Source organism: Tachysurus vachellii, chromosome 20 (assembly GCF_030014155.1).
Source record: "Tachysurus vachellii isolate PV-2020 chromosome 20, HZAU_Pvac_v1, whole genome shotgun sequence".
In the NCBI taxonomy this organism is placed as follows: domain Eukaryota; kingdom Metazoa; phylum Chordata; class Actinopteri; order Siluriformes; family Bagridae; genus Tachysurus; species Tachysurus vachellii.
Genome location: NC_083479.1, coordinates 4,992,265 through 5,016,345, shown reverse-complemented (window position 1 = coordinate 5,016,345; position 24,081 = coordinate 4,992,265). Strand labels below are relative to the sequence as shown.

The window sequence follows — 24,081 nt, the reverse complement described above, 5'->3', positions numbered from 1 at the left end:
GAAAAACTTTAGTTTGTGTTTATTGACTAATTATATATTATAATATATTTATAATATAATTATAATATTTATTATATACTATATGGACATACATGTGTGAACACTTGACCATTACACCCATATTTGGTCCTTTTAACTAGATTTTTTTACAGTATTGGAAACATGGAATAGCTTAGAGTTGTCTACTCTTAAGATTTCCCTTCACTGGGCATAAGGGACTTTGATCAATGCTGCCACAGCACTATGTTAACAAAACGACGGTCATAAAGAATATGGTTTGTCATGGTTGGCGTGGAAGAATGTAAGTGGTCTGCACAGAGCCTTCACTGAACGTCTTTGGGATCAGCTAATGCATCGATCAAGATCATCCAACATGTGAGCCTGATGCGCTTGTATCCAGATGAGCTCACAACCCAGAATCATGATTTGTCAAGTTCCACAGACAATGGAAAGCCTTTACCGATAAGTGGAGGATGTTATAGCAGCAAATTTCGTATTACTGCACATTATTTTGGAGTAGGATATTCAAAAGCACATGAAAGTGTGATGTTCACACACTGTAAGACATTCTTAGCTTCATTTTCTTGACTGACTGTGTCACGTCTGCTTCCATAATATGTCAGTAATTATTAGAATCCATTTTTCCATCTACATGGGGAGTGGTCCCTGTGCTACTGATTGCTACACAATGCCAAAGCATAATAGGCAATTCAATCCAAACATACCTTTGATGGCAGACGAAGGTTTACTTTGTGAGACTCTTCCATGAGTGTTGCACAACCGATTATGTGTCAGGTAAACATTCCTGATCTATGGTATCTGATAGGAGTTTAACGTTGCTTTCTGGCAATCAGTTCTATCTGAAAGGTTTCTTTGTCATGCAGATCTGGCACTGACTTCCAAAGTTTCCCTTTTCACTCGTTAATGACATTTTAGACAGTGTAAAGTGTGAGCTGGAAGCATTATCTTTTTATAGCCTCCTCCTTTCCCCCTCATCAAATAGCTTTATTTCAGATCATTAACTACTTAGAGGAGCATGTGTTTTTTGAGTAGAGTTGATATTCCTAATGACAAGCCTTATCTTTCCAAACAAGACAATGATTCAATTAAGGGCTATAATGAGTTAATTAAATGCTAAGATATCCAAACATTTTAACATACCCTAGTGACTATCGATCTCACATTGATCGCCGCATCTGATATGTGTTGTTAGTGGCATGCTGCAGATTGGACAAAAATCTAATGCACGATTAATGTTTTTTAACCCAAGTCGCACACATGACATTGTAAAGGTTTCATGAGTCTACAGCTTGGGATAGAAAGAAATCAGCCCCAGTCTCTTGATGCTTCATGTCATACTGTGTGGTTTTTTTAGCACTACCACAGAAATCCAAAATAAGTCGTTTGATATTTATGCCAAAAATAAACGCTATAGTAATGCTTATTTTACTTCAAATAATTAGCCCTGTTCCTGCTAATATTTAGTATTTATATTCTACACCGTGTTATGGGTAGAAGCTCGACTCGTGACGTCACACCCCCAAATGACGCAATAACAAGAGCTCACTGTGTTTGAAAGTTGAAACAGAAACACATCAGTGCTGGTGTTGGCCAGGCTCTGACACCGACAAGTACAGCCTTTTATTTAATTTATTAATTGTCCTGTATGTTTTAATTAAACTGTCATTTTTATTGCGAAGGTTTTCCATTTTTCTCAAGGTAAGGTTTCATTCTCCTTCGTTATATTTTGCCGCATATACTGAGACTCGAGTGTACCTCGTTAGGCACAATGCTAAAAAAAACAACAACAGCAACAAAACGAAAAGAAGTTCACACCAGTGTGAATTTCACGCAGCTGCTATAGAGGTCTTGTTGGGTGAATTTTACTGCTAAAGGCTGTTTTTATCAACAGGATTTTGATTTGCGGTTTGTCTAATTAGCTAGTTGTTCTGTCCTGTAATATCTTGAACTACATCGACAATCCCTAATATGCTTGGCTGCATTATCAACAACTGTTAGTCACAGATAAATAAGTGTAGTGCTCTCTAATGAAATAGAAATTCTCTTTTCAGGGAGAAAGTATCATGTCAGAATGTCATGTCTGATTTGTATATTTTTTAATAATCAGAATCAGGTTTATTGGCCAAGTGTGTTGATGTTGACACACACAAGGAATCTGGTTCCAGCTGTTTTGTGACTCTCAAAAGTACAAACATATATAACATTATACTATACAAGACAAGACAATACAGACTATACAAGACAATGCAGACGATGTGATACAATATAGACAGTATGAGTATTAAATATGAATACAGAATATATGACAGATCAGTTATGTACATAAAGTGTGAAAAGTGCATGGTAGTGAAGTTGCCACGGTTGGGTCACCAAACACACGCAGACAGTAAACAAAAAGAAAGAAAGTACTAGAGTAAGACATAGATTAGGTAAGTAATTAATAAAAATGAAACATTTGGACACGCTGTTGTTACAGTTATTGTTTTCCAATACAGTACATCATGAATGGTTTTATTTTATTTATATCGCAGCAGTCTGCAACTAAAACGTTTTTATGTCGTGCTTTTTATCCGTTTGTAGTCACATTTAATGTAGCATTAGCAAGACAAGAGTTCCTGTCATATTGTCATGTAACAAAACAGGACAGGAACAGACTGCAACGCACAGTAAAAACAGCAGAAAAAATCATTGGTGCCCCCCTGCCCACTCCCAAGGACTTGTACCATACAAGAACCAGAAAACAGTCAGGAAAAATCACTACTCACCTTTCACACCCTGGACACAACCTCTTTCAGCTCATACTGTCTATTATATCATATCATCTGTATTGTCTTGTATAGTCTGTATTGTCTTGTCTTGTGTAGTCTAATGTTATTTATGTCTGTACTTTTATTGATTTTCACAAACAGCTGGAACCAAATTCCTTGTGTGAGTCAACACACTTGGCCAGTAAACCCGGATCTGATTCTGATTCTGATCTTAGAGAAACTAGAAAGCTAAAATGGTGTTCTATTGTCTTGAAAACTGATGAATTTATTTTACCACACCAGCTTGTGGAACTGCCCAAGACACACTGGGAGAGAAAGACAGTGGTATATTTAACAGCTATCTACATCTTGGGAGTTGTGGATTTGGCGCTTTGTCACCAAGGACTTTCTTGAGGCTGCGGGTTTGAAGCGGTGAAGGAGCATCAAGCTGCTTTAAAGACTGCAATGCATCGCTTGAGGACTTGTGGTGCTTGGCTTCAGCTGCTCACAACCACACAGAACGCTCAGGTGTTTACCCAGCAGAGGTCACTGGCTTGTGCTTTAAGGACGTTTCAGCCAAAAAGGAGCTACACAGCGCCTATTGTTTCTGAGCCATTTCTCAATGGCACGAATTCCAACTACTTGGAGGAGTTGTACTGTGCATGGCTGGAGAACCCTAAGAGTGTGCATAAGGTAACTCAATACACTTTTTAATAAAATACTCATTATATGCAATTATCATGCACATTCTCTGACGGCAATTTTGTAATTGTAGTGTAACTGACTCATCTAGTCCAATTTTGTAATTGTAGTGTTACTAGGATAACTCTTGATTGAGATGAGATCAGTTCACGTTGTGGTGTCAATTTCCACCTAATTTCAAATTTTCCACCATCTTGGATTTTAGATGCAATTCTTGCAAAATCTTGCGAATCATCTGAATTTACAGTTTTGCAGACTGAATTATTATATTAATTATTTTCTCTTAGCTGTTGTTATTTATGGGGATTTTAATTGGGTTTGAAAGGAGTTTTTGGCTGCCTAGTATTTTAACACGAGAAAAGATCTGATTGCATTCTTCCAAAGCATTTCTTTCCGGCAGTTGGCTAAAAAAATTGTTTACACTTCAGAGAAAGGACGGTTTTGAAGAATGAAGCTTGTCATTGTTGTTTTGGCTAAATTGTTAGTAATCTGTTATTTGAGACTGAGGTAAAATCTTTGTTTGTTTTAATATTGTAACCATTATTTTAACAGTTTTTTGTTTCATGTCTATCACAGTCTTGGGACATCTTCTTTCGCAATGACTCTGCGGCTGTTCCTCCTGGTGCTGCCTACCAGAGTCCCTCTTCTTCCGCAGCGATAAAGTCAGTGTTACCTCAGGCGCTGGTTGGATCCCAACCCAATGTGAAGAAGCTGGTGGAGGACCACCTGGCGGTGCAGTCTCTCATTCGTGCCTACCAGGTAGGCATTTCACTCTCCCAAGCACACAGGCGTCATTGGGCCTATTGTACCTATTAAATTTGAATGCATCCACTTTGACTTGAGTTATGATCATACTTGTTGTTTTTCCTCTTGAAATAGGTGAAATCTGATTACATTAGTGTGCGTAGGACTAAAAATGTGTCGTTTGATGAGCTGAAATTCATTAGAATAGAATTTCCAAAGATTGTATTATCATTTCTTTTTAAAGTTATTATCCAGCATTGGTCACAATGGAATTAATTTAACTTTCAATTAAAATGTCTACTTTTTTGTTGTTGTTGTTGTTATTCTTCATATTAATTACAAGATGTCTATACAGAAAATTCTGTTGAATTAATTTTATTAAATTTATAGGTGTAACAGTTCATTAATAAGATCTTAAGAAATGTTGTTAAATTTACTTTCCATCATAAGTACCAAAGAAGCACTCAATTATTTGGATAGTTCTGTTGCCTTGTTTGCAGGTCAGAGGTCACCACGTGGCCAAACTTGATCCTTTGGGCATCAGTTGTGTAAATTTTGACGATTCCCCGGTTACAGTGGGGTTCCACCAAGTCGGTGAGAATCTCTTGTGCGGTGTAGTGTCTGTGCTAAGCGTCCTTCTTTATTAATTTTGCTTTTACTTTCCCCTTCTGTTCTCATCTCATCCTCTCTGGGTGTTTTGACTTTTACTGTTTCACTCTCTTTTGTATTACTTTCCTCTCTGTCTCTGTCTGTGTATGTCTCTCTCTCTCTCTCTCTCTCTCTCTCTCTCTCTCTTCCTCTCTTTCCTTCTTGCTGTTGCTCCTGTTTATCTCTATTTCTCCTGAAATCCTGAACTATTACAGATACGTGGTCATCACGTAGCCCAGCTGGACCCATTGGGAATCTTGGATGCTGATCTCGATTTGTGTGTCCCCATGGATATAATCACGTCTTCCAGTAAGCTCGGTGAGTTTTTACCACCGGTGGATGTGAAGAGAACGTTTTGGGAGATTTATGTCACTCTGTCCCAAAAGCTCACACATCCATCCACACTGTGCACGAATGACATGTCACTACAGCCTGACATGCGTGAATGTTTACAATGGGTAGGCTAAGTTCACTACAGGGTCAGCAGGGAAAAGGGGAGAATATTCTAACCTAGACTGGAGCCTGACTTCTGAATATTTACCCGTAACAATTTATTGTCTTCCATTTAGTAGGCAGTTTCTCTCCCTTCTAGGCCTTTCTGCAGTGTTCCTTTCACTGCATTGTTCTTGGGATTGACACACACAACAGAATACTTACATTAATATCGCAAAGTCAGGTTGTTTTCTAGCTCTACTTTCTGTGTTGTTTTGTTGCCATAATTATTTGAATTCTTTGCCTTTGCATTAGTACTTTAGTTCCTAGTTTAGTACCTTGATGAACCATTGTACTATGCAGCTTGTAATGTTTCTGACAAACCACAATAGACCTTCATACTGAAGACTTTCTCATGTTGGACAGCTGTTATAAAGCATTGACACTGGAGAATCCTTACATAAATGTCGAATAGGTTTCTCATGATACATCTGATTGGGTCATCAAGCATTTGAAAGCTGGTTCTACAGAAACAATGCCGTTTAAGATAGTTAATATAAACCCATGATTCCCCTTTGTAGCAAGAAATAACAACTACACTTTCTGACCAATTAATAATTGCAATTTCAACAATGTTGTTATGGCAGGTTCGGAAAAAGAAACTTGTTATATCTGTCAACAGTGTCTTGTTTACTGGAACCAGCATCATTATCCAAGAATGTCAGTATTGTGCTGCTTTTGGCCTTCTCACCAGGTTACATTCCTGCATATATATATATATATTTTTTTAGTCCAATTCACTTTCATTTTAAATTTGTGGTTAGGAGCAAAACAGCTCCCACGTTCAAATAAGGAAAGTCTTTTGTTTTCTGCACGAGTTACTGATTAACTAGCTTGTTGCTTTTGCACTCAGATATTTTCCTGACTAGCTTGGCTTCAGAGTTGGTGTGTTGTAATCTTGTGCTGTTTTTCCTCTCTGCCTATTTAAATTTCAGTACAAATCACTTTATTTAACTCAAATCAAGAAAAGAGCAAGTCAAGTCATAACACTTGGTAAAACTTGGTGTTATTGCCATTCAAATAGGGAAGCAGCTGAATTAAAAATAACCCAGGGATGGATTAATTGACCATAATTAATTAATTTGTTGACCATTCGAAACCAGGTAAACATCCTGGGCTTATGTTACGTTCTCCAGTTATTTAATTATGTCCTCGATTATTCCTGTCGTCCCTTCATTCTGTATAATTTGACTCTTATAACTGCAACCACAGGATTTTGATCAAGGAAGGACTAAGAAAGTATTATCAGTTAGCGTCTAAACAGTAATGGAAAAATTGGTTGGATTAAAACAAAGATCTCTCAGCTGTTTGAGTATAAATCTCTACAGTCTTCACATGAGAGACAAGTTCTGTTTAACAGTGTGTAAATATTTAAATAGAGAGAATGCAGTATTAGTATACAGTGTTTTTTACATGTTGAAAGCCAGCACTGTTTGACAATATTTATATCAGCATTTTAATCATTTGAACCATTTTGAACCTTTACACCTGATATGGTGTAGTGTTAATAATAATGTTCAGTGACAGTAAACACATGCCTTCTGGAGCACAGCATGTACAAGCGAATGTTCTTGTTTTGCTATAAATGTAGCAGGTGTTTAGTGACTGTATAACGCAATGAGAAACTTCTAGAAAGTATGTGAAGGGTGTTCCAAACCTGTAAAACTGACCCGAGGAATAAAGTGAATGTTCATGTTGAGATCCAAATAATAACAAATAATACTTTATCCTCTCATCTCCTTTTTTCTTTCTTTTACCTTTTTTCACATTCTCTGCATGTATCAGCTTTCTTTGTCATGTGAAATTATATGTTATTTGTTTTTTTTACTCCTTAAACTCTTTTTGGTTCTGTTGGAACGGCTGACGATGATGGGTGGTTTTGTCCTCTCTGTCTTATCTGCGTGTTCAGGCTTCTATGGTCTGAGCGAGTCGGACCTGGACACAGTGTTCCGACTTCCCACCACCACCTTCATCGGGGGCAGTGAATCCGCTCTGACGCTCAGGGAGATCATCTCCCGCTTAGAGGTACGACCCTTTATCTCTTTGAGTTAAAGTGAAATTGACTTCTAAAAAGCTTAGAAAGGGTTTTTTAACTAATTTCACACTGTAATGTTGATTACTTTGCCATAACAGCAGCTTGAATGGTAGGTTTCTATAGTAACGTTAAGTTACTAAAAAAAAAAAGTTAATGAACTTTTTTTTTGTATAAGATGTGCATGCTGTCCTTTTAACCTTGTTATGGGAAAATAATGACTACAACTGCACGGCCTGTCGGGTTTTAATTCTGACTGATATGTACGTATTGAAAATTAGTTGACATTGTTAAACACCAGGGGGCACGGTGGCTTAGTGGTTAGCACGTTTGCCTCACACCTCCAGGGTCGGGGTTCGATTCCCACCTCCACCTTGTGTGTGTGGAGTTTGCATGTTCTCCCCGTGCCTCGGGGGTTTCCTCCGGGTACTCCGGTTTCCTCCCCCGGTCCAAAGACATGCATGGTAGGTTGATTGGCATCTCTGGAAAATTGTCCGTAGTGTGTGATTGCGTGAGTGAATGAATGAGTGTGTGTGTGTGCCCTGCGATGGGTTGGCACTCCATCCAGGGTGTATCCTGCCTTGATGCCCAATGACGCCTGAGATAGGCACAGGCTCCCCGTGACCCGAGGTAGTTCGGATAAGCGGTAGAAGATGAATGAATGAATGAATGTTAAACACCTTGTGTATGCTTATGAACAGATTGTAGGGTTTTTCTGTGGAAGAATGTAGTGATGTGTTATTGCTATCCCCTGCTTGCAGATGGCCTACTGCCAGCACATTGGAGTGGAGTTCATGTTCATCAACGATTTAGAGCAGTGCCAATGGATCAGGAGGAAGTTTGAGAAGCCAGACGCAATGCAGTTCACTCCAGAGGAGAAACGTAATCTTCTAGCTCGCATGGTCCGCTCTACAAGGTGGGCAAAATTTTACGTTGCCCTTTTCAGCTGATTGTTAATTAAGGTTATGGTATTGCACATGGAAATGTACTGTATGATATGGTGGGCTTTCTCTATTTCCAACAGATTTGAAGAGTTCCTACAGAGGAAGTGGTCCTCAGAGAAGCGTTTTGGACTGGAGGGGTGTGAAGCGCTCATCCCTGCCCTCAAGACAATCATTGACAAGTCAAGTGAGAACGGTGTGGAGAATGTGATCTTGGGCATGCCCCACAGGTGCCTCGGATTTCTTTCTCACAGTCTGTTTAGTTAGAATGTTAGTCGTGCTATAATTTGAGTAAGATTGCATGCATCGAACGTGTATCACGTGAGTATTTCTTTCCTAACAGAGGACGTTTGAATGTACTGGCCAACGTCATCCGTAAAGAGCTGGAGCAGATCTTTTGTCAGTTTGATTCCAAGCTTGAGGCTGCTGACGAGGTTGGCTTTTATTTCTACGTCTTTTGTCACATTAGTTATGACTGTTACTAACATCAAATATCTAAACTGTTTTTTTATTACAATCCTACAATCCATTTTCTTTAGTAAATAATGGCCCTACTGAGTGATTTCGCAGCCGACACAAAGTTAATTCGATACACAATTCTAAATGGAAGGAATGGAATGAACCAAAAATACAAGCTGCAGATATTTTTCTGTCTCGCCTACCCTTCGAAACAGGTTTTAGAACATTGTCAGCATTTCATTCTGGGTTCTTTCAGTTTCCCTTTTGTTGTTTGTCTGACAGGGTTCAGGTGACGTGAAGTATCACTTGGGGACGTATAACAGACGGATTAACCGCGTGACCAACCGCAACATCACCCTGTCGCTGGTGGCCAACCCATCTCACCTGGAGGCAGTGAACCCAGTAGTACAGGGCAAGACCAAGGCTGAGCAGTTCTACTGTGGAGACACCGAAGGCAACAGGGTCTGCATTCTACTCTGTCTTACAAACCCAGTCTGCTCATTATCATAACATTATCATAAAACATACATTTCACAATTGGATTATCTTTTGAGTAAAACCATTAAACCCATTCAGATCCTATATGCTGCTTAGTACAGACTGTTCCATTCCGTGTTCTTTTAAAGCTCATGAAGACACAATCTTCAGGCAACACTCGCATATTCCACTTCCCAAAAATATGCATATATCAAATTCTATATTAGGGGACAGAGCGATCCTGGAAGCGACCACTCACATCAGGTAGAAATGCTTCACCATAAGATAAAGGGGACAAATTTTTACACCAACCGTGCCAGCAAAAATGCCTTCCAGAGCAAAACAGAGTCATCAGACACCCAGTACCCTTCTCTTAGCAAAAGCCACTCATGCTCTCGCCCACTTGTCGGGTATATGGTTGAATAACAATGACTCATCTGACTGTTCTGAATCACTCATCTGTAGACCAGAGCCTTTGGTTTTTACACCACTGAACTCTCAGCTGTGCATTTGTCTTTGTAATATGGTGCTTATGCACTGCGACCTTGCTATAACATCCCTCCCACGTTATGCTTTTCCTAATGACCCGATCAGTGGCTCTTCTGTTGTCAAATGTGAGCTTTTCGCCACAATCTCCAGCCTTTACAGTGATGTTTTCTTGCAGATTTAAACGCAGACGTTACTTTACACCGATACTTTACAGAGCATTTTAGGATGTTTTATGGTACACCTATCTAAAACCATCTATACCTCTTTCATTCAGTTATTCAGGTTTTTCCTGTAGTTTGGCACGAGTCTATATATGTTATGCCCACTTCCATTCTCTGGAATCTTGCCTGTCTAGCTTAACGCTTTACAAGAACATCGTATTGCAGCATCTGTAATACCTGAACCTGCTTCACTGTACCAGACTACACAGTATCACAGCGAATAGTGTATATTTGTATGTTCAAACCACAAGAGACCTTTCTATGGCTTTCCCCACAGGTGATGTCTATTCTTCTACATGGAGATGCAGCATTTGCTGGTCAGGGCATCGTGTATGAAACCTTTCACCTGAGTGATCTTCCCTCCTACACCACTCATGGCACAGTCCACGTGGTAGTCAACAACCAGGTGTGTTTCCCATCCACTCATTTCAGATGTCCTAATAACCTGACCAAGTGTAAGACTCTTTACTGATTACTTGGAACACAGTCAATAGGAATATAGGAATAGTTCCAACCCTTAAGCTTGTCTTGACCTATTAGATTGGCTTCACCACCGACCCACGTATGGCTCGCTCTTCTCCCTATCCAACTGACGTGGCCCGGGTGGTTAATGCCCCCATCTTCCACGTCAATGCCGACGACCCAGAGGCCGTGATGTACGTGTGCAAAGTTGCTTCCGAGTGGAGGTCGACGTTCCATAAAGACGTGGTGGTGGACTTGGTAAGCCACAGACTAACACCACATAACATTGTCATTTACATCCCATGTGTTACATCTCAGTATCTTTTTATTTTTCTAAACTCTGATACACGGACTGACTTGTAGGTATGTTACCGGAGGAACGGACACAACGAGATGGATGAGCCGATGTTCACGCAGCCACTGATGTACAAACAGATTAAAAAGCAGAAGCCTGTGTTGCAAAAATATGCAGAGCAGCTCATATCAGATGGAGTTGTCACCAGGCAGGAGTACGAGGTCAGTGGGCAGGATGTATAAAGATGTGGTGATCGCTCAAAATTCAGCACATAAAATAAATGATAGTTTATTCTGGTAATCCTGAAACAAATGTTCTTGACTGTGCGCCGTTAGGAAGAGATCACCAACTATGACAAGATCTGTGAGGAGGCTTACGCACGTTCCAAAGACGAGAAGATCCTACAGATCAAACACTGGCTTGACTCTCCCTGGCCTGGTATGTGCTTGTGGGACAGTGTGTCATGAATTAAAGTTCTCTATTACTAACATTTTGTTGCTTCATAACAATTTTACTAGAGGTTCTTTTTCACGCCATTGTGCCAGGACCAAAACATTTAACTTTATCTGCTTATGTACATGTGAGTAAGATGCATGTGTTCTAGTTGTAGTCTCGTTGACTTAACCGGGAATGAATTTGCAGATTTCTTCACTCTGGACGGCCAGCCTAAAAGCATGACCTGTCCTTCAACCGGCCTGAAGGAAGAGCAGCTTGCCCACATCGGAAAAGTGGCTTCCTCCGTGCCTGTGGATGACTTCACTGTCCACGGAGGTGTGTTTAGGTTCACCCTTTTCACCTGTAACAGACAAACTTTAACGCTCTCAGATCTCAATCACTTTTTTTCTACAAGGTCTGGGACGCATCCTGAAGAGCAGAGAGGCGATGGTGGAGAACCGGACAGTAGACTGGGCCCTGAGCGAGTACATGGCTTTCGGCTCCCTGCTGAAAGAGGGTTTCCATGTGCGGCTTAGTGGCCAGGATGTGGAGAGAGGCACCTTCAGGTTCTGGTTACATTGTCGTGTTACAGAATTGATCACTTATCTCTGACGTGAATCAGATCTTGTCAAATTGCTAGTAGTTACTCTAATGGACTTTTCTTGTCATGACTACAGCCACCGCCACCATGTACTGCATGATCAGAACGTAGACAAGAGAACCTGCATCCCTATGAATCACATCGACCGAAACCAGGCTCCTTACACTGTGTGCAATAGCTCGCTGTCAGAGTATGGGGTACTAGGTAAACCTTTTACATTTCAGATAAACCATAAACTAGAGCTGTGTTTCAGATTGTGTTATTAACTGTAGAGTCTTGTACACAATTCGATAAAGAGTTTGTCTTTGGTGCCGTTTCCTTCCAGTTAATTAAAAACTCCGTTAGAAGGAATGTTTATTTTAAAATGTTAATGCAGTCTGGCATTATTGGTTTCATCACCTGCACCTTTTTAATGCAAAGTGGGTGGTTATTAGGTTATGTTTTAAGACACAAGGTCTCCCTATCAAGTGTGACTATTAACCACATCCCTGTCTAGGCTTTGAGCTGGGATTTGCGATGGCTAGCCCTAATGCACTAGTGCTTTGGGAGGCGCAGTTCGGAGACTTCCACAACACAGCCCAGTGCATCATCGACCAGTTCATCTGTGCAGGCCAGGCCAAGTGGGTGCGCCACAACGGCATCGTCCTACTGCTTCCCCATGGCATGGAGGGAATGGTATGTTCCAGTTATCCCTGTGTGTTCCGTCTTGATTTTAATTCTTTGCCGTTCTTAAAAACCCCTGATGTTTGTAGGGTCCTGAGCACTCCTCTGCTCGCCCGGAGCGCTTCCTTCAGATGTGCAACGATGACACTGATGCTTTTCCTGTAGGTTTCACACAATATCCTTCAGAAGTGATGTAACAGAATTCTATTTTGTACGTCTTTGTTCATGCTATTTGTGTTCATTTCAGAAAATCACAGCTGACTTTGAGGTACGGCAGCTGTATGACTGTAATTGGATTGTGGTGAACTGCTCCACTCCTGCCAACTACTTTCATGTGCTCAGGAGGCAGATCCTTCAACCCTTCCGCAAACCTGTGAGAACCTGCGACGACACGTACACGCACCGATATTCAATACCTGACGTTCACTAGAATTCATGATGTTGACATGCACTCTACCGACACACATACCAGGACATTTATTTTAGTCACAGATAAAGTAATACGCTTCCAAAATGAACAAAACTTTCATCTCTCTCAATCATGTGGTAGACAAAAAGGCTTCATTTTTTAATTATTTTTAATTTTTAATTTCATTCTTTTATTTACAGCTAATTATTTTTACCCCCAAATCCTTGTTACGCCACCCAGAAGCCAGGTCCGCATTCGATGACATGGTTTCTGGTGAGTGCTTATTTTATTCCAGACTGGATTTGACACTCAGTTTTCTGAAGAAATGCTTGGTGCCATCATGCAAGTGCTCACAGAGAGCAAAACCTTTCCAGTTAATTCAAATTACTGAATAAACAAATTGTGTATCACAAAGTCATGTTTTCTTTATTCAGATATTATCATCATCATGCTGGGAGAAATTGCTGTGAACATGTATTCATTATTGTGATGCTGTTTAAACGTGTGTAGGCACACACTTCAAGCGTTTGATCCCAGAAGACGGCGCAGCATCTCAGAATCCAGCTGGAGTGAAGCGCATCATCTTCTGCACTGGCAAGGTGTACTACGACCTAATCAAAGAGCGCAAGAACAAAGACATGGAGGCTACGTTGGCTATTTCCCGCATAGAACAGGTGCTAGAAACAGATACACTTATGTAAGGAATTAAAGTTCTGAGTCATAGTTCTTCAGGGCTGCAGTGATGGCCGAGAATCGTCTATTGTGGCTGAAAAATTTTTTTTATTTAGCTGCACAACATGGTTGAGAGAGAGGCTGTAAATCCTCTACTTGACAGACTTAAGCAGTTATGTCTGTTATAACGTTTGCATAATTTTGCAGCTCTCTCCGTTCCCGTTTGACTTGGTGAAAGCAGAGCTTGAGAAGTATCCAGAGGCTGAGATTGTGTGGTGCCAAGAGGAGCACAAGAACCAGGGCTACTACGACTACATCAGGCCGCGCATCCGCACCACCATCGCCCGCTCACGTCCCGTCTGGTAAACCTTTCTCCAACTTTTCTCCTTTTTCTTCTCATAATTCTGGAATTAAGAGTGTGTTGCTCTTATGCTCAGGTATGCTGGTCGTGAGCCTGCTTCTGCCCCAGCCACTGGGAACAAGAATTCTCATCTCATGGAACTGGAACGTTTCCTGAACACAGCCTTCAACCTTGATGCCTTCCAGTACAAGCGCTAAACATCACTCCACCAAGACAACACCCCGTTGCCTGCAAAGAAAAGCGCCATCCTATCATCTCCGTCCCCAGTCACCAACATAATGAAACTGTTTCCCAGTCATTTCGTCTGCACCGTCTCTGTAATGCTTCAATAACGGAGCATCAGAGACGGTAAGTCAGGCTAGACTTTGGTGAAAAAAATTCGCATTTAAATTAAATTCAAAACACTGGCTGCTTTGAAACTGGGGACATTGTAGCTTTTACTGCTGACATGGAGCATGAACCAAGAGGCATTTTAGACTCTTTTTTTTTTTTAAATGCTATTTATGTACCAAAACACACACCATGTCCAAACATACGTGCCACTAAAATCGAAGGGGTCTTGAGAGAGTGGAAAGAACCGGACAGTTTTTCATGGATTTTATTTTAACACATAATGGAATATTATGAATTTATTAAATTTCGCTGGCCAGCTGATTGTACACTAGGCCGGTGTGTCTCCAGTGGCAATAACTCAGGCTTTATAAAAAAGGGGAGGAGGGAAAGCAAAGTATATAACTCTTCTGTTATTTCTATCCTTCTCAATCCTTCTCGTTATCTGATCTCAGTGCTGGAACACGAAACACTCAGGAGGCAACTCAGGCAGAAAGATGAAATCTCCTCCTTTTATTGTCAAACAGGATGTCAAACAAACCACTACAAAACTAGCGACTTCTATTTATTTTCTACATATAATATTGTATGTTGCACTCTTAAAATACCTCATTGAATAAAAGCAGCTTGGCTTCATTAAGATCTTTCCTTAGATCGCATGTACACAGTATTTCCAATTAAAAGAATTTCAATTAATAAAAAAGAAATTAATATTGTGTCAAATCTTGACACAAAATACCCTATATTCATAATCCATCTACCCTACATAATTTCTTTTTGTAATGAAAACCACATTCAAAACTAATTTATAAAGTGCTTTGTATGAATTTTCATTTGCGGTTAATTTTAAACCCTGAAACCAAAATCGAACACCATTTAAAAGTTTTTTACATCCGGTATCGATGTAATATTTTGTATTGCTTTCCAGCGAAGTGCAGGTTTTCACAAGTGACTGGTGTGGCCAATCTTCTCTCTGATGTACTCAAACACATTCTTCCCTCTCTGATGAAGACTGTGGTATTTGCCGTAGTCATGCAGCAGGTTGTACAAGTTGCCTGCGGGAGGACGGAGACTTTAATTAACGGCTGTAATGAAACAATGCGTGCAATGCTATGATGTGAGATAAACGTGCCAGCATGTTTCAATAGTGTCTAGAGTATTAGCGTGACACTCGCGTGCTACTCACCGACGGTCACCTGGTGACACTTCAGAAAGTCGAACATTCTCTGCAGTTCACCTGCCTGCTTCTCGTTGTTAAAGGTGAAGTACGCCAAGTCTCTCTGAGCCACAGCTGCAGCCATCATCTGGATAAGAGCTTTCACAGGACAGAGAGATTAGGTGTAAAAGAAAAAGATATCTTTTACATGCAGCTTAACATGATGTTTTGAGCAAGAACTTCTGATCACCTTTGAGCATTGGATCGCCTTTAAAAGCTCCACATCCCCAGTTGCCAGTTGCAATGGCAGGAGTGTAGTCAATAGGAATATTTGGATCTCTTCTGAATCCGACAAATGCCTTTTTAAAAACAGACATTTAAAGATAAAGATATAAAGATATATATATAAAGATATTTCAGCCCTCTCAATACAAGGTACAAAGTTATTCGTGTTCCTGAGAGACGGCTGACCTTGAAGAGTTCTCGTTTTATGCTTTTCTCACTGTACTGCTGTCTTGGGTCTTCAAAGTTTGTCGCATCGATGGCAACAATCTGACAGTAACGTCGTTTCCACTCGTCCCTAGAACAGAGCCGCGGGGTTGAAAGTAATAACCGAATATTTCAGCTAATCAGCTATTTCAGTATCAGCGTAAATTTATTTACGATTCAGTTATTCAGATGCAGTACTAATAATATAAAATGTCTTGAATTTGCATTTCCCAAATCTCCACTTTTCTCAAGGTGAACTCATTTGCATTTACTTGCTTGGTGTTTACCTTTTGGTGCAGTCTGTATAGGGTCTCTCCCAGACAAAGCTATCACTGTAGCCGCTGGTATTGCTGTACGTCTGAACGCCTGAGAAAGAAGAAAACAAACAAACAAACAAAAAAAAAAAACAGTGGCCATTTATTTATTTATTTATTTTTATCTGTTTGGGATTATTATATAGTTTTAGTATTTAAGTTGTTTTATTTACAAGAGAAACAGCGTGCACTTGACAATGTCCTTAACATATCGTGGTGCCTGAAAACCTAATTTGTTTATTGTGACAGCATGCGAGGGCTTGAATTTGGAGTCAAGTGTGTCAATTCTTTCGAGCATCAGTATCAGAAAATATATATATATATACTTAAATATTCCCATAATACTTTCGCTTGCTTGCCAGGTGTTTGAGAAATCCACCTTCTTTGTCCAAAAATAACTGTTATTCATGTTATTTTAGAAGAAACATTTCTAATATTTTATCATCGGTACCCAAATCCAATTAGACACCTCAGAAAGTCTTCAGTAGTCTCTTGGACCTGGTGCCTACCTGTGATCTTCAGGCATTCGTTGTCGGACAGTTTTTCAGTGAAGAGCCTAGCCACGATCAGTTCAGGGCACTGCAGAAAGCGAATCTCTTCCTGCACCAGTCCTCGCCCGAGCACTCCTCCACCTACCATACTGGCGGCAAAATCCACCTTCCCAGAGTGATCGAGAAACAGATCGTGATGATGTTTCACTGGTTACTATAGTAACTGCTTAAATTCAACTTGGTTCTTTATTATAAAATAAATCATACCTAAAATGATCAGTACCCTATAAAATGTATCCTGTGTTCTGAGCTGGAAAGACTAACCTGCAGCATGCCACTGCCCTCCTTCTCGATGAAGCCTTTTGCATACACACAGACGTTGGTCAAATGCTCCTTTCGTCTAGAAATCAAACCGAATTGGTGAGAACTTGCCCACTCTTCATGACTGCATTGGCTTCACAAACCAAATGAAAGTGACTTACTTCTCCCATTCAGGACACTGAGATTGAGGAATGTATATTCGTTCAAAAGTAACCAGTCCAGTTGGTTTATTGCCTGTTCCACAACACGGAAAAATATACAATACGAACAGTAAGCGTCACAGTTTCCAGGACGTCCAGTGAGACCTCCAGAGAATTCTACTTTAATGACAATATTACTGAGTTGCCTTCATTACCTTCTCCGGTTACAGTGCTGAAATAGTGAAAAAGGGCTCGGAGCTTCTGAAATGTTCGTGGAGACCTTTCAGCAAACAGCCTGTGCAAGAAGAAAGAAGCCTTTATTTTTGTCTCATACACATTACAGCACAATGAAACTAATTCTTTCTTCGCAAGTTTACTGTGCAGCCAATATAAACTCAAATTATAAATCAAATGATCTCCTCGGTCTATAACGGTTAGTAGAGAAAGAAGGAAGATTTTTCCAACTTCTGGTTGCAATGCAATGCAGTCAGTTTCCTGTGTCTCAGATGAAACACGTTAACTTTCACCCTCTTTGTTTGGTCTCTTTTTCATTTTTCGTGAAGCAACTCTGTAAATAAAGGGATACCTGCTGAAGTTGATGCTGGGGAAATTGATGTATTCACTGCCAGGGCAGTTTGCGTTTCTGTGGGGAAAGGTGCAGAAGAACGCATGGGCCAGCAGACAGGAGATCTGCTCCTGGGACAGCGTTATCTTGTGGTTGGACTTTTCCCTCAGCAAAGGAATGGGCTGAATTCATGCACAAGGTAGACATAAACTTACATCCCAGCATTTCATTATGAAATGACAAAAATATATTCGACAAGAAAAGGAAAAATATTTGCTTTAACATAATGAATAGAATACATAGGTGGTACTTACATGTTGGATGAGCTCCGGCAGCCTGAGTGCCAGTTTGGCCATTTTGGGAATCACATGGGAAAAACCGGATTCGTTTTCCTGAACGAATTCATAAATGACCAATAAATATTGAGTAGAAGATATCGGTAGGTTGCTTTGAAAGTACAATGTAGCCCAACTGTTGCTATCCAAAATTAGTCAGTCCATCTTTATTCCATCCAACAACAACCAAGGACCACAGCTGAACAGGTGATATGTAGCTGGTAGATGATTTTCAGCCAGCAGGCAGATTGAATTAATCTCTAGCCTTTAGCAGTGACCATTGATCTCTAGCCTTTATCAGTGTCCAAACAAACCGGACTGTGTGGAAGGTTGCTAGTACCTCAGATTGGACACCCAAGTAATATCTGGTCAGCTGTTGCCCTCTGATCATCTTTGTCTACTGCCAGTGGCTCAGAGCAACATTTGGGCTACAGTGAGTGGCTTATTACATCACTTACCTGAGCATACATGCGAAGGGCATCAAAATGCCAATCATGTTTGTGGGCTTGATTGTAAATTTTAATGGCCCCCTGAAATAACAGAAGACACTCAGTTTTTAACAGTACACTCTATACTTTTTATATTTATGTTTTATGTACATTACAATACCTCTACATCTTCTACTGAAACCCGTTTATTCGGTTTAAGTTTCTGCAGAGCTCTCTGTGTGGCTTCCCAGCGAGACTCCTTGGAATTAACCGGCTATGAAAAAAGCACATCTTTAATATATGGATACTGTCAGTGTTGGAAACTTCTATGAATTTCGTTCCAGAAGTGTTTGAAACTGTACACTTACGTAATTTTGGGGTAATTTCACATGGTTGGCATCCCAAACATGTTTTCCCTCATATGCAACTATTTTGCCATGAGAAAATTCCTTTGTCTGTTGAGACAAAATAATTCATGTAAATTAACCTAAAATAAACCCTCACATCTAACTTGCCTTTGTACGTAATTATTCCTATGTCTCTCTCAAGATTCTAAGCTACCACTTTCCTGTGTAGGATCTGAATAAACAATTTCAGTTCTGATGCTTTTTGTTACAGAGTGCTTAAGAAATACATACTGTTTTTTATGAATTTGATAGTAAATGTTAAGGCGCTTACATCTATGAGCACTGTGTGATTCTTGTCTGCTCTCAGATTATCCAGCTGCATGTGGCACTCAGGTTCTCTCTTCAGCTTTCTCCCACAGCAAATATCTCCTGGCTGTGCCTCGGCATCTGGTTTTTGACTCAAGTCGGTGGCCTCAGTCCCAGAGCACTCACCCTCACTATGCCTTTGATTCGTAGGCGAGATGTCAATAAGCTCTTGGCGCAATCCTGCTCTGCTGTCCTTAGCTGTGTCTTGGTGACTGAGGCATTCCCTCATCTGAGAGCTGTCATTCTTACAAGCCATCTGATGAGAAACACGCTACTTAATTCTTAAGATACCACTGAGACCTTGTAATATAACACATTACACAAGTGCAGCAAACAATTTGAAACATATGTTTAACTTTAACTTATTAAATATTTGTAAGTATAAATTGTAATTAATCCTTGCCCTGTCCTCTGATTTAATATTAATAGATGATCAGTGTGTTTGACTATTTTGACAGTAGCCCTAAAAACTAAACTGCATTTCCCAGTCTTTTTCTAAACTAAATTACATTAATCTGAAGCCCACTGTGCAAACATTGAGCTTTCGATTATATACAAACAGTTTGGACGAATTTTAATTCGACTTTCAGAGAACTTATACACACTATATTATCACTACAGGAATCACATGTAGAAAATGAGTGAAAATGATTACTCACGGCGTGTCGATTAGTTTCTGTATAAAGAAACGGCTGCTGAGAAACCGAATGTGAAAGTGTAGACTGAGTTTATACACACACACACAAACACACACACACAAACACACACACACACACAAAACACACACACACAAAACACACACACACAAAAACACACACACAAAAACACACACACACGCAAAAACAAACACACGCACGCACACACACACACACACAAAAACATGCACGCGCACACACAAAAACAAACACACGCACGCACGCACACACACAAAAACAAACACAAGCGCGCGCGCACACACACAAAAACACGCACACACAAATAAATCTGTCCTGTACCTTAGAGTGACATCTTGCTTGCCCGTGATTGGTACAAAGCGCTAAATATCCAATAATAAATTTCTTCATGTTAGTCGTCGAACTTCTCGATAGGAAACACAAGACTTTTTTTTCTTTTTTTTTTTTCTTACAACCTCCTATTAAACTTTATGCTACCAAAGACTGTCCTTTCACACCCCATTTTTAAGTTTTGTACAATTTCAATTGAATTTGCGATTTTCAAATTTCACAACAAAAAGGTCAGGAATAAAAGAACAAAAGAAGAATAAAAGGTCATAAATGAATTCGCAACGCAAAACAGAACAGACTCTTATCCTAGCGTGGTCACGTGACAAGAGCTATAATAAACGTCAAAAACACAAACAGGGTAAATCTTTTCAATTCCTTAAATTCTTGCTTGTAAACAAACGTCCTCAACGTGTAAACACACCAACAGCAGCTGGGTGTCTCGGTGCAATTTACCGCATTTAATAAAAGAAATGTTACCTTGAAAACTTCAGTTCAGGAAGAACAACATTGCCCAAGCGCTAGAATCTCATATGCGCGTATATACGGGGTTATACGGTCAGTAAATAAGCTGATCATTTTTCCTTACTAAACTTTATATGCACACTTTATTACTATTTACTCTACACGACATTTTCTTTTATCAGAATAGAAACTACGTATATAATCCCAGTTCTATAATTCACCATCGTCTTCTAAAATCAGAAAAATGTTATAATACTTGCAAAAACTCTTCTCTATTGTTCTCTAATATGAATTCACTTACTGTGGGTGAATTTACTTCCGGAAGTGACTTTTGTCAGACCCAAGCAGGTATCTGTGACTCTTTTTTGTGTTTTTTTTTTTTTTAAGTTGTCTTACTACATTCAGGTAAAAATACAAAAGTCCAACATTTTCTCAACTGTGGCTTAATATAAGGGTTAATATAGTTCACACTTCCGCTAAGACTCTTAAAAGTGGGCGTGGCCTGTTAGACCTTCATATCCATCCAGTGTGCTGCTTTGCACTTTATACTTTCATCTCTTTTTATCCACGTGTGTGTTGTAGGAGTGTAAGCACTTAAAAAAGTGTGAGCATTGAGTATTGCAGGAATGGAAGGAAATAATAGTGAAAGTCTCTAGAAGATGTAAAGCAAGTTCCTCAACATAGATAAAAGCAGGACACATATTTTGTATAAAAGCTCCTTTCAGTTCATATAAACACTGTCCATAGGTCATTTCTCTACAAAAACCGGTTCACCCTTCATCTGTGTTTGCATTTAGTTTATTAACACTAATTTTAAAGTCACTCCACGTGTTAAAAGTGTTCAAGTGGCATGTGTATCAAATAAATAAATATAAAAAAGTAACATTAATTAAATAAACCAAAACCTCTTTAACCTTTTAGTTTTACTCAGTTGTTTGTTTGTTTTTTTTTTTTTGTTTTTTGTTTTTTTTACCGGTGAGTAATTTTTTTTTTTTACCATTACACTGGTGAAATGGAAATCGACATTTTTTAAATCAGCATAAACAAATGATTTTTGCCATTATATATATATATATATATATATATATATATATATATATATATATATATATATATATTTATTTATTTTTTTTATTTTTTTTTTTGCTGTTATAAGTAACTCCAGTTCATCTGCTCTCACGTTAACGTGTACATACAAGACCATCTTCTTATGTATGCGTGATTCTACCAATAGATGGCGGTACAACTCAAATGATTATGTTGGTTATGTTGCGTTTTGGTTAAGTTGTGGCGTGATAGTGATAGTAGTCTAGTGGTTAATGCGTTGAATTACTGACCCGCAGGTTATGAGTTTGAATCCCAGTTCCACCAAGCTGTCACTGCCGGGCCCCTGAGTAAGGCCCTTTAACCCTCAATTGCTCAGTATTATAAATTAAAATAAAATGTAAGTCACTCTGGATAAGTGCATCTGCTAAATGGCTAAGAACAACTGCATTAATGAGGTAGCAAATATACCTGATGTTACCTAATGCTTGTTTTAAGTTTGTATAACCGTTTTTTCTCTTGTTTTCCCAGTCCAACATTGTAAATGTTATAAGCTCTCACTGACAATGCAGATCTGTCCTGGCTGACTCACTGAGTCGTTCTGACCCCCTCTGCAGGACACCATTCATAGAGAATCACCTCTGGCAACCAGAACAACAGGCCACTTTAAATGTGAAAAGCTCTCCCTGTTTGAGTCAGATGGTTCTACCCTGAGGGTGTGTGTGTGTGTGTGTGTGTGTGTGTGTGTGTGTGTGTGTGTGTGTGTGTTGCTCCCTCCTCCCTCACTTTTTTTCTACACTATCACACGATTATCAGAATCAGAATCAGGTTTATTGGCCAAGTGTGTTGACACACACAAGGAATTTAGTTCCAGCTGTTGGTTATACTCTTATCTTAAGCCTGTGTCTTATCCATGCTGCTTGAACAAAAAGTAATGATTAAATTATGCTAGAGATTGCCTCTATATGCTGTCTCATTCTACTTCCTGTTGTTTTTCTGCTACTAGTAGGTATCTTCTTCAGTGTTGCCTGTTAACAGTGAACATCTTTCATCGTGACAGTGTTTACTACACCAGCACATGGCCAACAGGAATCACAACACTTCCTATTTCAGTGACAGAGGACAGCAGATTCCAGTCGACGTATTTTCTCTAGAGCCTTGGCTGTTTTCATCCTAATTAGGAGTGCCATGGTGTGATTGAGTGGGACAGAATGCCCGCTTCAATCGCTGTTACTCCGAATGATGTGGCTGTTAACGTCCTTCTGAGTTACGCCACTGTTATCCGCAGGCTTGCACAACAAGCTCTCCCCGCCCCTCACGAGGTGACCTCTTACACATCTAGTATGAACACAGCTGTCTGAAATTATGAACCGGTGCTCTGCTAGGCTTCAAAAGTAGAAAAAGGTGGCTTTTGTCTACATGATTTTGTGCATTTTAAGTTACCGTGCCTGCTTTCACAAGTGCTGCAATGTTCTTGTGTCCTGCAAGGAAGGTGGGAGAGAACAAGTCTCTCTTCCTGATCTAGCCACTCAAAGCCCACCTTCTGCCCTCCCTCCCTTTTTTTTTTGTTGCTGTTAGCCCCTTCTCGGGAATGTTCCTCTCCAGGCCAGGGAGAAGTCACTACAATGGAATGCAGAGCACGGCCTCTCCAAAAAGCACTGTTGACTTTAAAAGGCCAGAATATGAAAGCAAACACTCCAGTTCCAATTTCACTCGAGTTTGTTCCATGTGTTCACTTTTGGGCTTCAGATCGAGAAATGTGGTTTAAACACCAGATAAATCTCCTTCACTAGAAAAAGAACAGCTTCACTATCAACAATTTCGTCCATCACTCTGGTACAGATTGTCCATGTGTATTTGACAGGTTCACGCTGCTGGAATAGGAAAAGAGAGAAAGTCAGGAATGTGCTACTCTTTTCACAGATTCTTCTTCGTCTGTTTCATCTCGCTTAACCTACTGGAACGGCCCGGGCCGGGGGTGAGAGCAGTGCACACAGCAGTGGAAGAAATCCCCCAGCACTCTTCGGAGGCAATAGCTGGGTGCTGTTTGACCCTGATATGGCGGGCTTTTCATTCTTGGAGGGCAAAAAGAAGGGGGGTTGGTGGGTTGTTCTGGCCTGTGACATTGTTAAATGACTGCAGTGGATGGGAATGGGGAAGAGGAAGGGGGGGGGGCATGCGGCAGGTCGTGGGGGAAGGGAGGCTGTGGGAGGTGGCACTGACATCGATAGCGAGGAGAAAAAGATGGGGAAAAAAGGCAAAGAATCTCAGCACCTGTTTCCAGGGCAACAGGGAGCTGCTGAACATAAGTCTGACTTACCCCCTCCTCCTCCTCCTCCTCCTCCTCCTCCTGCCTTTGCTGCACTGGCCTCACACAGAGATGCAGGCACTTCAAGTGACTGATCTTACACACAAAAG

The 24,081-nt window shown here is 40.1% G+C and overlaps 2 protein-coding genes and 1 long non-coding RNA gene across 6 annotated transcripts; 2 read left to right on the top strand and 1 right to left on the bottom strand.

Annotated features, from left to right (window-relative positions):
• Positions 1–1,584: 1,584 nt before the first annotated feature.
• On the top strand, positions 1,585–14,837 carry ogdhb (oxoglutarate dehydrogenase b). Of its 2 annotated transcripts, none has more exons than XM_060895476.1 (23): positions 1,585–1,719; positions 3,072–3,461; positions 4,047–4,229; positions 5,078–5,180; positions 7,264–7,379; positions 8,148–8,302; positions 8,411–8,557; positions 8,671–8,761; positions 9,069–9,248; positions 10,251–10,379; positions 10,514–10,693; positions 10,799–10,951; positions 11,066–11,168; positions 11,373–11,501; positions 11,581–11,731; positions 11,843–11,970; positions 12,263–12,441; positions 12,519–12,590; positions 12,677–12,802; positions 13,039–13,111; positions 13,349–13,512; positions 13,718–13,872; positions 13,948–14,837. In XM_060895476.1, the coding sequence occupies exons 2-23, from the start codon at positions 3,234–3,236 to the stop codon at positions 14,066–14,068; spliced, it is 3,066 nt and encodes a 1,021-aa protein (XP_060751459.1). In that variant the 5' UTR covers positions 1,585–1,719; positions 3,072–3,233; the 3' UTR covers positions 14,069–14,837. The 2 variants fall into 2 exon arrangements, with proteins under 2 accessions (XP_060751459.1, XP_060751460.1); XM_060895477.1 differs by lacking the exon at positions 5,078–5,180 and adding an exon at positions 4,715–4,808.
• Positions 14,700–21,079, bottom strand: pargl (poly (ADP-ribose) glycohydrolase, like). Of its 3 annotated transcripts, XM_060895479.1 has the most exons (17): positions 20,149–20,772; positions 19,813–19,848; positions 19,119–19,409; positions 18,809–18,895; positions 18,622–18,714; positions 18,471–18,542; positions 17,992–18,069; positions 17,699–17,859; positions 17,328–17,407; positions 17,134–17,206; positions 16,976–17,051; positions 16,670–16,817; positions 16,134–16,212; positions 15,829–15,937; positions 15,608–15,716; positions 15,388–15,516; positions 14,700–15,256 (listed from the first exon to the last, which is right to left on the bottom strand). In XM_060895479.1, exons 1-17 carry the CDS (start codon positions 20,215–20,217, stop codon positions 15,144–15,146), a joined length of 1,803 nt encoding a protein of 600 aa, XP_060751462.1. In that variant the 5' UTR covers positions 20,218–20,772; the 3' UTR covers positions 14,700–15,143. The 3 variants fall into 3 exon arrangements, with proteins under 3 accessions (XP_060751462.1, XP_060751464.1, XP_060751463.1); XM_060895481.1 differs by lacking the exons at positions 19,813–19,848; positions 20,149–20,772 and adding an exon at positions 20,921–21,079; XM_060895480.1 differs by lacking the exon at positions 19,813–19,848.
• Positions 20,835–23,448, top strand: LOC132863005 (uncharacterized). Its single transcript, XR_009650086.1, has 3 exons — positions 20,835–20,967; positions 22,195–22,379; positions 22,724–23,448. It is a non-coding gene; the product is annotated as an uncharacterized LOC132863005 (long non-coding RNA).
• Positions 23,449–24,081: the final 633 nt, after the last annotated feature.

Bases quoted from the DNA above. Each gene is read 5' to 3' on its own strand.
- pargl (XM_060895479.1), bottom strand. From the start codon at position 20,217: ATGAAGAAATTTATTATTGGATATTTAGCGCTTTGTACCAATCACGGG. The intron at 18,715-18,808 runs GTAAGTGTACAG...CTTTTTTCATAG, and splicing joins TGAAATTACCCCAAAATTAC to CCGGTTAATTCCAAGGAGTC. The intron at 17,408-17,698 runs GTATCCCTTTAT...CTTCTTGCACAG, and splicing joins CCCAGCATCAACTTCAGCAG to GCTGTTTGCTGAAAGGTCTC.
- ogdhb (XM_060895476.1), top strand. From the start codon at position 3,234: ATGCATCGCTTGAGGACTTGTGGTGCTTGGCTTCAGCTGCTCACAACC. The intron at 11,732-11,842 runs GTTCTGGTTACA...TCATGACTACAG, and splicing joins GTGGAGAGAGGCACCTTCAG to CCACCGCCACCATGTACTGC. The intron at 13,112-13,348 runs GTGAGTGCTTAT...AAACGTGTGTAG, and splicing joins ATTCGATGACATGGTTTCTG to GCACACACTTCAAGCGTTTG.